A 14367-nucleotide genomic window follows, 5' to 3' on the forward strand; every position below is an offset into this window, starting at 1 on the left:
AAAATGTATTGACAAACCATTGTCCTTCCAGGTTTTTGGTTCCCCAATGAAATATTGACCTATGTTCTGCATAAAAATTTCTCCGTGTGGTAAAAACTTGGAAGCATAAATAAATCTAAGTTGTTTTAAACCTTTTCAAAATAAAGGGCATGCAATGGATTTAATGTTACAGAGCAACTTTCAGACAAAATTTCAAAATAAAAGGCATGACGACAAAATAAAGGGCCTTTGCCACTGCCAACCACTACCAAATTCCCTCAAGATCATAGCTAATGATCATCCCCAATAGGGGTATCTAAAAGGTATTTTTTGTACGTAAATTTCCTGGGAAAACCACATTTCAAATCTGGCCTCCAAAGCCAGTCGCCGACTGGGCATCCTCCGTCGTGCAAAGTCCTTCCTTGGCACACCTGAGCTCCTCACCACATACAAGGCTTTTATCCACAGCTCAATGGAGTACTGCTCTCCCCTCTGGGCTGGTGCTCCTGCCTCACACCTAGCTCGTCTTCACGCTGTTAAAACCAAAGCTTTCAGAATCATTGGAATCTCCCGCGATGAAGCTAACTCCAAGGCCTTTCACTCACTCACCGCAGGCAGGTTGGTGGTCTTTCCGTCTTCTACCGACTCCTCTCCGGCCTTGCTCCCCCAGCTCTCTCTGGGCTCTGTCCCCCAAATATTCCTACAGGTCGCACAAGATCTGCCTGCAACCCTCTTATGGTTAAACTGCCAAAATCAAGACTCTCTGCTCACCTTCACTCCTTGATTCCTCTTTTCTCCCACCTTTGGAACAAACTCCCTCACTCTTCAATCCCACTCCTTCCTCCAGGTCTTTAAAACAGCTGTTCACCACCATCTCTTATCTTCCCCCATCCAAACCCTTGATCTTTTCTACCCCTGTCAATTCACCCGAGATCCACTTTTTTGAAATACCAACTTCTGTCCTGGAAGTCCTTGGTGTCCTTGTGTTTTATACTTCTCCCATCCCCCCAAGCCCTCTCCCTCCCACACATCTCCCGATGTCCCTGCTCTCAAATGTTGTGTTTGTGTGCTTCCCCTTCTCTCCCCACCTTGTCTTCCGCTCCCTCTTTTTATCTATTTTGTTTGTCTGTTTGATTTGTTTGTGAAATAAATGTTAGCTATTTCACGAGCCTCGATTCTGTATACAAAAAAAAAAATACTTCACCAAGTTAAGAGGATTTGTGAATTATCATTTCGAAGAATTCGAAATTATTTCTCCTGGGTGACTTTAACGCACACACTCGTGGCCAACGTTCGCAAGATAAATGAAAAAGAACAGCAACTACTACAGCTTTGTGTACAGTATGAGCTCTGCATTATCAATTCATTCCTCTAGAGTAAATACTGGTGTTCGGTGTTATGGCGTCATCCAGGATGTGGTCATTGGCACCCTCTCATCAGTGCAGGTGCAACTACGGAAAATGACACAGGTACAAATATGATGGCCTTCCACGCATCAACATTCCACGCACAAGACATGATGACAAATGTCCACCATTTTCAGAGACACTCAGATAGTCTCTTCTAGCTGAGGGTTTACTAGATAACACAAATAAAGCATGGAAGTCTCCAAGGTCAGCCATCTAAGATGATGCAGCAACAACGTTTGGTAAAGGAAGAAACAGGAACAAAGATTGGTTTGACTTAACACAAATGGCATCTGCCACCGACATAAAGAATGCAGCTTACCTTCCGGTACCTTGATATTTCACTTCCGGGTTCGGTTGCGAGAGGACGCTGGCGTTGCATATTCGCCGCTTCTCCGACTGGATGGATGTACAGGGTCTGCTTCTACCTTTCTGACCTGACATCTCACACCTGTCCTGCCTTTTCACACCCGCACGTGCCGCGTGTTCTCCGGCTGGATAACGGAATCTGCTTTTGATGGTACGGAATACGGAATTCGAAAGGCCCGCTCCCGTTGATTGTGGCCGTGGCCTTGTTTGCCGGTGGCCTTGTGGCCTTGTTTGCCGCTGTGGTCTTGATTAGCGGCTGCAGTCGTTTGCCGCTGCGTTTGCCGCTGCGTTTGCCGCTTTGCCTCCTCGACCTTGGCCTCGTACTCGTCCCTTCGCTCCTGCCTGGCATGTCTCTGAAGTACTCCGCCGCAAGGCTTCTTCTGCTCAATACCCGCTCCACCCCATCATGCATCTCTGCCATCAAATCAAATGGACTCCTCCGACGACCCAGGTACATTCACCGTGGCTCCGGTCGCAAGTTTGTTTATTTGCAATCAGGTCACTCCATCCCCGTCCTCTGGTCGGCTCAGCGCACTCTCACTCTTCGTCCCAGCGCACCTGGTCACAGCAACCCACACGATCGCACCTCTTGCCTACGAACCCTGGCTAAATCACCTGAATTCATCCCTGCTGTTCAAAACAACATCAAGCTCACCCTGTTCAACACCCGGTCCCTCAACAATAAATGCCTCATCCTGAACGAATACATCCTGGATAACAAACTGGACTTTCTCTGTCTCACCGAAACCTGGCAACAACCTCTGGACTACTACACACTCAACCTCACCACACCCAATGGATATTCCTACGTCAATAAACCACGCTCGGAGGGCCGAGGTGGTGGAATTGCCGTTATCCACCGTCAAGACATCAAGACCAACCTCATCTCCATCTCATCTGCTCCATCATTTGAACACCTGGCTTTAAAACTCTCTGGTCACACGCAGTCAGTCATGGCTGTCGTCTACCGCCCTCCCAAACCACACCCATCATTCCTGTCTGACTTCTCCTACTTTCTGACCCAGCTATGTTCCCTCTCCCCCTCAATCCTCCTCCTTGGTGATTTCAATATCCACATGGACTCCACTGACTCCACAATAACCACTGACTTCACTGATTTACTCACCTGCTTTAACCTCACTCAACATGTCGACTTTCCTACCCATATCCGTGGTCACATTTTGGACCTTGTCTGCTCCACTGGATTAAATTTGCACCATCTCTATGGCTCCGACCTCACCCTCTCTGACCACTTAGCCATCACTCTGACCATCAACATCCCCGCCCCAACACCAAGGCATTATCGCACAATCAACTTCCGTAAGCTAAACGCTCTTTCACCTACCTCATTCTCATCCACCCTCTCTGAAAAAATGTCCACTTCTCCCTTCATTGACCTCCACACCCCTTCCGACCTCACTGACTACTACAACCACACTCTCTCCTCCTGCCTTGACCAGCTTGCGCCTGTAAAAACCAAAACAGTTTCTTTCACCCATTCTGCTCCCTGGTTTACCCCTGAACTCCACCTGATGAAAACTCGTGCTCGCCAACTTGAAAGACTCCGCAATAAAACGGGTCTCACAGTTCACTCCCAAGCCTACAAGGACCACATACAACACTACAAAGATGCCCTCTCCCGCGCCCGCTCTGCCTACTACTCTCAAATTATCCACTCTGGCTCCGGAAACCCAAAAGCACTCTTCTCGACAATAAACAAACTCCTCCGCCCCCTGAACACCACCACCCAGTCATTCACAGTAGACAACTGCATCTCCTTCCTCTCTTTCTTCCAACGCAAAATTGACAACATCTACAACAGCTTGACCACCGCCGCACCCGCTCCCCCTCCAACCACCTGCCCCCCCTTGTCCTGCCATCCCCTGTCTCGGTTCTCCCCAATCTCTCCTACTGACCTCTCTGAACTCCTCATAGGAATGAAAACTGCCACCTGCACTCTTGACCCCATCCCCTCCAGCTTTGTCAAAGCCTCCCTCCCTGCTCTCTCTCCACTTATCATTGCAACAATAAACTCCTCCCTGTCTACAGGCATCGTCCCACCTTCCCTCAAAATTGCTGCTGTTACCCCCATTCTAAAAAAACCTGGTCTAAACCCTGACACCCTAAACAACTTCAGACCCATCTCCAACCTACCCTTTCTGTCAAAAGTTTTGGAACGCGCTGTAGCCACTCAACTCAAACATCATCTCTCTGCCAATAACTTGTATGAAACATTCCAATCCGGATTCCGCTCCAACCACAGTACTGAAACTGCTCTCCTCAAAATCACCAACGACCTTCTCCTCTCCTCTGACGCTGGCAACCTCAACATTCTCGTCCTCCTCGACCTCAGCGCTGCCTTTGACACCATCGATCACACTATCCTCCTCACCCGACTTGAATCCACCTTTAACGTCACCGGCACTGCCCTCTCTTGGATTAAATCATACCTCTCTGACAGATGCCAGTTCATCTCCATCAATAACTGCAAATCCCCCACTGCTCCCCTCCCCCAAGGTGTCCCCCAAGGTTCAGTTCTTGGCCCCCTCCTCTTCATCCTTTACCTGTCCCCGCTCGGTCACTTAATCCGCCGTCATGGTCTCCAATTCCACTGCTTCGCCGATGACATCCAGCTTTTCATCTCCACCAAGTCCGTCTCCACCGACACCCACTCTATCCTGACAAACTGCATCACTGAAATAAAATCCTGGCTTCAAATCAACTTCCTCAAGCTTAACTGTGATAAATCTGAAATAATCATCATTGGCCCAAAAACGCTCACAAAATCCACCCATAACTTTGCCCTCAACATCGACGGTATCCCAGTATCCACCTCCCCTCACATCCGGAATCTTGGCGTCATCTTTGACCAAACCCTTTCCTTCGACAAATACACTAAACAGATCACAAAGTCAGCCTTCTTTCACCTGAAAAACATTGCCCGTCTCCGCTCATCCCTCTCCTCCACGGCTGCAGAAACCCTCATCCACGCCTTCATCACCTCCCGTCTGGACTACTGCAATAGCCTCCTCTATGGTTCACCCTCAAAAATCACCAATAAACTCCAATACATTCAGAACTCCGCTGCCCGTCTACTCACTCATTCCCGGACCCGTGACCACATCACCCCCGTCCTTTACAAGCTTCACTGGCTCCCCATCCCCCAGAGAATCCAGTACAAAATCCTCCTCTTGACATACAAAGCCCTCCATAACCTGGCCCCATCCTACCTGGCTGACCTCCTCTCCAGACACACTCCCACCCGCAACCTCCGCTCTGCTGGTACCAACCTCCTGACCCCCTCCATCCGGACCAAATTCAGATCCTGGGGGGACAGGGCCTTCTCCATCGCTGCTCCCACCCTCTGGAACTCACTACCTCACACCATCAGAGACTCCTCCTCACTCACCACATTCAAAACATCACTAAAGACCCACCTGTTCAACGCTGCATTCAACATTCAACCCACAGCATTTAACCCCTGACTATCTCTTCTCCTTCTCCCTCCTTTTGCTTTAAATATTTCCCTATTGATTCTTGTCTTGTCTTTTTGATTCTTGTCTTATATATATGCCGTATATCGCTGCTGTTTGTTTTCTTGATTCTTGTCTTTTTGCAATTGTTGTTTTCATGTATTGTTATGCATTATGTTTTCCACTCTGTCAAAGCGCCTTTGGGCTTCTGGAAAAGCGCTATACAAAATAAATGAATTATTATTATTATTATTATTACCTGGCACAGAACTTGAATCCTAACTCTAATACGCTGAGAGATTTGAAGCTAGCCATAGCAGTTGTGCAATAGACAGCAAGACAATGTGCAAAGCAGAATTTGATCAATGTCAAGAAACTCAAACTGCCAGTGACAATGGTAACCTTCACGCCATGTATATTGGTATCAAGAGACCACTTGGTCCTACCATTACCAAAATCGCTCCTCTCAAATCTAAAGGGGCAAGGTACCCACTGATAGGAACAAGCAAATGGTCCGCTAGGTACAGCACAATTCTGAGCTGTATTCGCCTCCCAGCGAGAATTCGATGGATACCTCCCAGCCCGTGCTTGATGCTCTTCTGCAGTTACCAGCCATGGATAGGCTTGATGTGGAACCCTCAATATTTGAGCTTGGCAAGGCCATTGACTCTTGCAGGTAGGAAAGTACCTGGAAAAAAATGGAATTTCAGCTGAACTTCTCAAGTATGAAAAACTCTACCTGCTAACATACCTCTATGACTTTCTCCTTTGCTGGAGTGATGGCTCCTTCCCACAGGATTATGTGTGATGCAAACATCGTCACACTATACAAAAACAAAGGCGATCAGGGAGATTGCAACAATTACAGAGGTCAGTCATATTGTACACCACTCCTTTCCTATTCCATCTCCTGGCTCTGCATGACGTCATCGCCGGGCACCGAAGGGGACCCGGAGATGACGTGCGCTGAAAGGGAGTACTCAATTTTCACTCCGGTTCTTTATTGTACACTGCTCCTTTCCTATTCCATCTCCTGGCTCCGCAGGACGTCATCGCTGGGCACCGAAGGGGACCCGGAGATGATGTGCGCTGAAAGGGAGTACTCAATTTTCACTCAGGTTCTTTGTTGTACACCGCTCCTTTCCTATTCCATCTCCTGGCTCTGCATGACGTCATTGCCGGGCACCGAAGGTGGCTCGGTGATGACTTGCGCTGAAAGGGGGGTACTCAGTTTTCACTTCGGTTGTTTGTTTTCTTGCTTGCTTGTTTGTTGTAAACCGCTCCTTTCCTATTCCATCTCCAGGCGCTGCATGATGTCATTGCCGGGCACCGAAGGGGGTTACAGATTCAAATGAAATGGTGGCGATTTAGAAATTATATAAGCCAATTGATTAATTATTTCATTATTTTATGATTATTATTTATTTATTTTCATTATTAGTCATTTATTTATTTTCTTTCTCATCTGGGCAATATCTCAGGCACCTTTTGAGCGAGGAAGCCGATATTTGGACACGACAGTGACCAAGTGATGTGGCTATAAAGGATATTTTTGATTTATTGATGAATCAATTAATCGATTAATTATTTATTGATTAATCAATTTCATTTTATTTTTCTATGAATGACTTATTCAATTAATTTTTAAAAAGTTACAGCTTTGAATGAAACTGGTGGTTGAGGTATGCTATTAGCCAATTAAGAAATTATTTTATGATTATTATTTACTGATTTTAATTATGCAATTAATCAATTAATTATTGTACACCTCTCCCTCCCAATACCGTCTCTATGTGATGCACGGCGGCATCGCCTGATGACAACCTTGCTGCTGTGTAACAGTGCACTCTTGTAGTCAGGTAGCCATCACTACAACATGATTGTGCGTCACAAACAGGGACATCAGGAGCAAAGTGGGCAACAAATGACTCACACTTGCCCCCGCAATATTGCACATAATAAAATTGGATTCCACACACACATGCACGATTAATGACAGCAAAATGCAATTCATTTATCGATTTAATCTCAAACAATATTTATATTATTATTCAAAGAAAAAGAAAAAAACTGTCAAATCATCAATTTCATTGACAAAAGGCATTGACTGCCTGGCCAAAATAAGTTTTTAGTTTACTCGCAAAACATTTTTTTGTCGATTTGAAAACAACAAGTTATATGGACCTAGGTATATGTGGATCAAAGGAAAACAGAAGACAGGCGTAGATGACTGAAACATTCTTAGTCATCGGACTTGGGAAAGTACTTGTGCTTCTGTAACCTAGAAAAAAACAAACAAAGTGGAGTGAGCAAAAGATTAATCAAAAATTCAAATAAAAATTAATTTTAAATTACTTCATAAGATTTGAAACAATTTTTATTCAGGTGTTTTGTGGATGAGCACACACATTTACCCTGAATGAAGAAATTGCGCAATAATTCATGAGTGCAGCTAATTATCCTACCCAGAGAAGAAGGCATTGCATTTGGGTCTGTTTGTTAATTAGCGAAAGTATTTCGCCAAGTATGTTGGTCTGTAGCATCTGCTACTTGAGAAAATCAAAGATATTTCAAGTATATTGATTGTTCGCGCGAGTCATGCTGTCTGTCTGTATGTCAATCGCCTACAGGTCACAATTTAAAACCAATCTTCATGAAACTTCACCAATAGGTAGAGTCGGTCATAAGTAAAAAGCACATTCATTTTGAGGTCAAAAGGTCAACATAGGCCGAAGGTCAACAACTCATTTTCTAAGATCCTCAATTTTCATCCGATTGACTTGAAATTTGACGAGGATTTGCATATTTGGTAATTTAATTAAACCAACAATTATTTTTAAGGTCAAATTTGATCAAGGGATTTTGCAAGTATTGTGCTCTGCACGACGTCTTTCTTGTTTGTTTGTTTGTCAAAAGATTTTTGTCCACAGTTTTGAAACAATCGTTCTGAATTTTCAGCTCAATTGGACTTTAGTCCAGTGAGCTTATGCGATCGAGGAGTGTGCATAGGTAAGTGAGTGAGTGAGTCATTGAGTGAGTGAGTCTGTAAACACTTCAGTCATTATCACTTGAACCAAACACACGATGTTTGTGAAACTTGGCCACAAGCTTCATATCTGATGCCCAACGAAGGTGTATTGACCACATCAAAATCTGCCCTCATCATGGGGTTATACGGGGTGGGGGGAGGAACAGGGAGGAGTTTGACCCCAAAAATAGGTATTTGCTCTCTTCTCCGAAACTACACACACTTTCAATGAAACTTGATAACAACCTTCATCACCCATGATGTACCAAAGTTTGTTCACGGCATTAAAGATATCAGGATCTGAGGGAGTTTGTGGGGGGTTTGAGTGACTGTTGCTCCTGATTCAAGTGAGCTCCAAGACCCGCGGTCATTTTTTTTTGCTTATGTAGGTGACAGACTAAGGACAGCAATGCACATTTTTTGTCAGGATCTAGATACTCGAATTTTTAAAGTGATTCTTCACCATTAAGAGATGTGGCCAAAAATGATATACAGTCACGTGAAAAAGTAAGTACACCCCATGTAAAGTTTTGACTTTTTCAACATATTTAAACATACAGCTATTTGATCTTCATTTCAACAATATTGATAGATAAAGGTGATATAATATTGTTGTAGTTTTGGGAATAAAGGTAACCCCCCCTCTTAGTTAGTTGCACTACAACATGTAGCCTCGCTTAGTTTAGTTATTTCCTATTAAATGTAAGCATAGTCCTTTCCTGTGTTAGTATGCGTGGAGCAGGCGAGTAAGTGTAGGCTTCGGTGCTCCTTGGGCTGGAATACCATGTGCTAGGGCCTGGAACTAGTCTGGGAGGCCCGAGGGAGGAGCTGCAGGGGAGTGGCCAGTAAGCGGCAAGCAGCCAATAGAAGCTCAAGGGGAGTGGCTAACAACGACGGCCAGGGGAGGAGTTTGGAACATTCGGGTGAGATTCTGGGGAGGGGCTATATAGAACCCAAAAGAGAGGAAGAGGAAGAGGGAAAGAGAGGAAGAGACAGAGAGAGAGGAAGAGGAAGAGGGAGAGAGAGGAAGACACAGAGAGAGAGGTGAGAGACTGCCTGAGACTGCCCCCGAACTAGCTCTCTGTGATCGAGGCTCTGTGTGCACGAACTCTCCCTGCCCTGCGCTCTGCTGCCTATTAATAGCGCTTGCGAGGACGGTCTCTCCCAGGGCCACAGACGTCAACGAGCTCCCTGCACACGTGCCGCGAACACCTTGAGGGACACGCCCGGTGAGCTGACCAGAGTGAACGGCGCCAAGGACGGGTTTGGAGCGCGTACTTTTCCTTCCATCTTTTCCCCGCGAGAGTGAGTGGGCCCTTGTCCGGGGAATAAGATAAGACTGATTAAGTATCTGCTCTGTGTCTCTTTACCCTGATCAATGTAAATTGTATAATAAACCTGTGTTCTTCCTTCCATTTGGCCGTCCACGTCATTTCGTACCATTGGCTTTGCATTGCATGAATAAAACCGCTCAATCGGGTTCAATAAGAATTAATGGCACGAGTCAAATGATACGCAAACCGCTCGGGCGTATCCGACTAGCGTGATCCATGCGAGGTCCAGTCCCCGTTCTCGTGGCGGCGTGTGTATTGAAGGTACTTAGGGAATCGACCAGATACCCTTCCGCATGCTCGCTACGGGAGTGGCGGCTCGGCCTCGTGGACTCGAAGCTCGAGGGGGAAAAGGGTTTAACCCCTCTCTGTACGTCGACGGGCTCGAGATCCGCAACAATATAACAAATATCATGAAACATTTACATTTTGTAGTCCATTGTATAATTTAAATGAACATAAATGCAAATTTCGCATGTGGAAAAAGTAAATACACCCTTGGCTCTAATAGGTGGTATTGCCCCCTTTGGCAGAAACAATCTCAAGTAGGTGTTTCTTATAACTGTCTACCAGTCTCTGACATCGATTGGGAGAAATTTTTGCCCACTCCTCCATGCAGAATTCTTTCAGCTGGCTGTGCGATGTTTGAGGGGTTTCTTGCATGCACAGCTCATTTCAAATCCCCCCACAACGTCTCGATGGGATTTAGATCCGGGCTTTGACTTGGCCATTCCAGAACCCTCCATTTCTTTCTTTTCAGCCATTCCTTGGTGGATTTACTGGTATGTTTAGGGTCATTGTCATGTTGCAAGGTCCACCTTCGGTTGAGCTTCAACTTTCTGACAGATGGCCTCACATTATCCTCAATCACCCTCTGGTACAATGAAGAATTCATAGTGGATTCTATGATGGTGAGCTGCCCAGGCCCTGATGCAGCAAAGCTGCCCCAAACCATAATATTTCCACCACCATGCTTTACAGTTGGTATCACGTTGTTGTGGTCAAATGCTGTCTTTGGTTTTTGCCAAACATGTTTTCTGGTACTGTGGCCAGATAGTTCTACCTTTGACTCATCTGTCCAGAGCACATTGGTCCAGAAATGCTGGTCTTTGCCTAGGTGTTCATTGGCAAACTTTAGTCTTGCCCTGATGTTCTTTCTGGACAGCAAAGGTTTCCTCCTGGCACACCTCCCATGTAGATCAAATTTGTGCAGCCTCTTTCTAATGGTAGACTCGTGCACTTTGACATCAACAGTGTCAAGAGCTACCTGTGGGTCCCATGATGACATTCTGGGGTTCGAAGAGACTTCTTTCAGCATCTTGTGGTCTGCTCTCAGGCTGAACTTGATGGGGGCGGCCTGACCTGAACAAGTTGGCAGTTGTTTGGAATCTTCTCCACTTGTAGATGATCTTCCGGACAGTCGAATGATTGATTTCAAATTGTTTGGAGATCTTTTTAAATCCCTTCCCAGACTCGTAGGCATCTATAACCGTCTTTCTGAAGGCCTCAGAGCCTCAGAGCCTCATGCCTTTGATCTAGGCATGGTGACGCCGCACACTTCAACAACAAAGAGCAAACCAAACTAAATGTCTGAGGTTTAAATAAGACAGGTTCCTCCAAGATCCTCTCTAACAATGTTCTAATCATATGCACCTGAGCTGGTGCATCTGATTCTAATTTTAGGTATTTGAAGTAGTGATAAATGTAGGGGTGTACTTACTTTTTCCACATGCGAAATTTGCATTTATGTTTATTTAAATTATACAATGGACTACAAAATGTAAATGTTTCATGATATTTGTTATATTATATCACCTTTATCTATCAATATTGTTGAAATGAAGATCAAATAGCTGAATGTTGAAATATGTTGAAAAAGTCAAAACTTTACATGGGGTGTACTTACTTTTTCACATGACTGTATAGCACAATATCTCAAACAGTTACGGACGGATTTGGCCAAAACCTGGTGGACAGGTTGTGGTGTGACAAGGACAAATTGATTCGATTTTGGTGAAGATCCATGTCAGGATACGAGAAAAAACAAAATTCTTTAAGTGATTCTTCAACATTGAGAGATGGGGCCAAAAACAATATAAAGCATGATATTTCAAAAAGTTGTGGGCGAGTTATGACAAAACGAGGTGGATGAGTTGGTTAGGTAACAAGAACAAGGCGATTAGATTTTGGTTCAGGTCCGAATCCAGATCCGACCCATCATTGGGATACAAAACAAACTGTTCAGCCTGCCGGAGGTATGCGCTCTACCGAGTGCCGTTCTCATGACTACAATAATTACAGAGAAGTGATACGTCACAATACAACTAAACTTCACATTTACAACGTTCTAGCTCGATGATATACTACTTTACCAGTTATTGCCGAGTATTTCTTCAACGTTGTCCCGATTTTTATGAACGCAAGGTATTTCATGACTGAAGTCACCCCAATTTCCACCTCGGGTTCATACATGTACGTATGGGACCATGCATGTGGTTGTGGGACCATACATGTCCGTACCTCGTGTACGTATGGGACCTTCTACATAATGATTGTGACTATCAGAGGATTCTCGATTGAGAAAATTACTCGTCAATTTCACTTTCTGACGAGTCTGAAGTGAGTTGTGCACCCATTTTCCGTTGCGTGTCGAGACAGCATTTCCTTTGATTGCATCATGTGGATGACGTCAAGACCATCGTGGTTTTCTGAAATTTTTAGGGGCAGTACCTGCTGGGTTTCCTTTTTTAACTGTAACACCTCAAATAATTATCATAATTAAAACCCACATTCAGTTCTTTGTTTATTTCTTTTAAATCTATATAATCAGATCAAAAAAAATTCTGTGTCTGTGGACCTTTAAGCATGTAAAGATCCCCTCACACAATCTTACTTATCTAGGGACAGACAGGTGCGCCTCACACATTCTGGGTAAGTAGAGAGAAAGAGAGTGAGAGAGACTGGGGTATTGGGTAGGCCCCTTGCTCACCCCATGCAAACAGGTGGGCCTGCGTCCAAAGTGGAGGGTAGGGAAGGGGAGGGGAGGAAGGGAATGAGGTGCATATGTTGGTGCAGTGTCGGGAATGTCATATGTACGTGTGTCTGGAACTGCTGCACCCGAAGACCACGTGCTGCTGTTTGCCCCCCAGCACCCCTCGGTCAGCCTTGATCAGCGCATTCGTTCAGGCAATAAAGCAGGCAGGTATGGAGGTTCGTTAGACAGCTCTTGGTTCAACAGGCAGCTGTGCAGCAGCACAGGTCGGCAAATAACTTCACATTATATGCTGGACCAGGCGAGGCTTTGTCGCGTCATTTCCCCATTGGTGCATGCACAGCCAAGCGGGTCGATTTCACCACATCCGCACATGTGAGCCACTCCCCAAGAGCGCAGCTTTAGCGTCTCTCGACTCTCGAGGAGTTCTTACTTGGTGCACTCTTAGCGCTAAGATTTACTTGGCCAAGCACCAACGTCGTTTTTATTGTGGTGTCGTGTCGGTGGGATTGTGGTGTTGGTGTGGTTTCCGTTGTGGGAAGGTGCAAGGGGGAAAGGATGGGAAAAATGATGTCAAGGGATTGAGGATGGGATGTATTGAAATGGGTTGAATGAAGAGGGGGTTTACTGGGTTTGAGATGTCTGGGAAGGATGGGCAATTGGGATGACGGTTGGATGGATGGATGGGGGAAATCTCAAGAAGAAGAAAGGGAATCACAAATGGGATGGAACATGCTAACCCTCAACACATTTTTCCCATCCCTGATATGAGGGGAAGGTACCTGACCAAGCACAGTTACTAATGAGATATCTAACTCAAGGTTCCTTATGTGTTGAGTGCGACACCCCAGGTCCTTTTCCATAACCGCAACAATATATGCATATATGTATCATACTGTTGCGGTTTTGCCACAAAGGCAAACCCCCTTTAGTTAATTGCACGACAACATGTAGCCTGCAGTAGTTAGTTATTTCTTATTGAATGTAAAGATTAGCCCTTTCCCATTGTGTAGTAATCAAGACCAATATGCGTTGAGAGTCGGCAGGATTTCAAACTTTAGTGTGGTTGAAAGAAGACATTACTAATGAGCAAGAAGGCGTGGCCAAAAGAACAGGCCCACGTGACCAATGACGGGTCGGGAACACGTCACCAGCAAGCGACCAATGGGGTGTGAAACCTCCCCGAATGAAAGGGGGAAGGAGGACTGAAACCTTCATTGGGGGAGGAGGGATTGAAGGCCAGCACGTGACCAACCTCAGCCAATGGGAGGCTGTGGAACATTCGAGAAGCTTTTCGGGTGTGATAAAAACCCCTGCCGGTCGCATTTCCAGCCTCTTGCTCTTGGATTTTGCTGCGCCATGACATTCCTCTTGCCGTGATAGGTCTACCCTATCAATGCAAGAGGGTAGACCACCCTCTTGCATTGCGCCTCGACGACACTTCTCTTGCCCGGACCCTCTTGCATTGTGCTTCGCCGACACTCCTGCTCTTGCTTTGTGCTTCGCCGACCGACACCCATCGCTCTTCGCCGATCTCTCGCTCTGATCAGGCTGACCTGCAAGCGTTGGCTTCTCCCGCGACTCACCTTGAAGCTGAAGCTTGTCTACCTGCATTGCAGCTTGTGCAACCTGTGGAAGTTCGTCGTCCAGATACCTCATCCAGGCTGCACATCCAGATCGAGGATCGAACTGCGCAATGCGCACACCACGTGGCCACGTTCGAGTCCATCACAGCACGTACATCGGTATGATAATAACCAGTGTGTTATTCCCTGTGTGTGTGTGTGAG

The 14367-nt window shown here is 45.7% G+C and overlaps 1 protein-coding gene across 1 annotated transcript in view; it reads right to left on the bottom strand.

The window, feature by feature from the left end:
* Positions 1-7236: 7236 nt before the first annotated feature.
* Positions 7237-14367, bottom strand: part of LOC137436562 (aldo-keto reductase family 1 member B1) — a 69898-nt gene continuing 62767 nt past the window's right edge. The window contains exon 10 of the mRNA XM_078786526.1: positions 7237-7508. Within this exon, the coding sequence (XP_078642652.1) occupies positions 7469-7508 (40 nt within the window). The 3' untranslated portion in view covers positions 7237-7468. The remainder of the gene's footprint in view (positions 7509-14367) is intronic.

This window comes from Myxine glutinosa, chromosome 11 (assembly GCF_964187855.1).
Source record: "Myxine glutinosa chromosome 11, kmMyxGlut1.1, whole genome shotgun sequence".
Classification (NCBI taxonomy): domain Eukaryota; kingdom Metazoa; phylum Chordata; class Myxini; order Myxiniformes; family Myxinidae; genus Myxine; species Myxine glutinosa.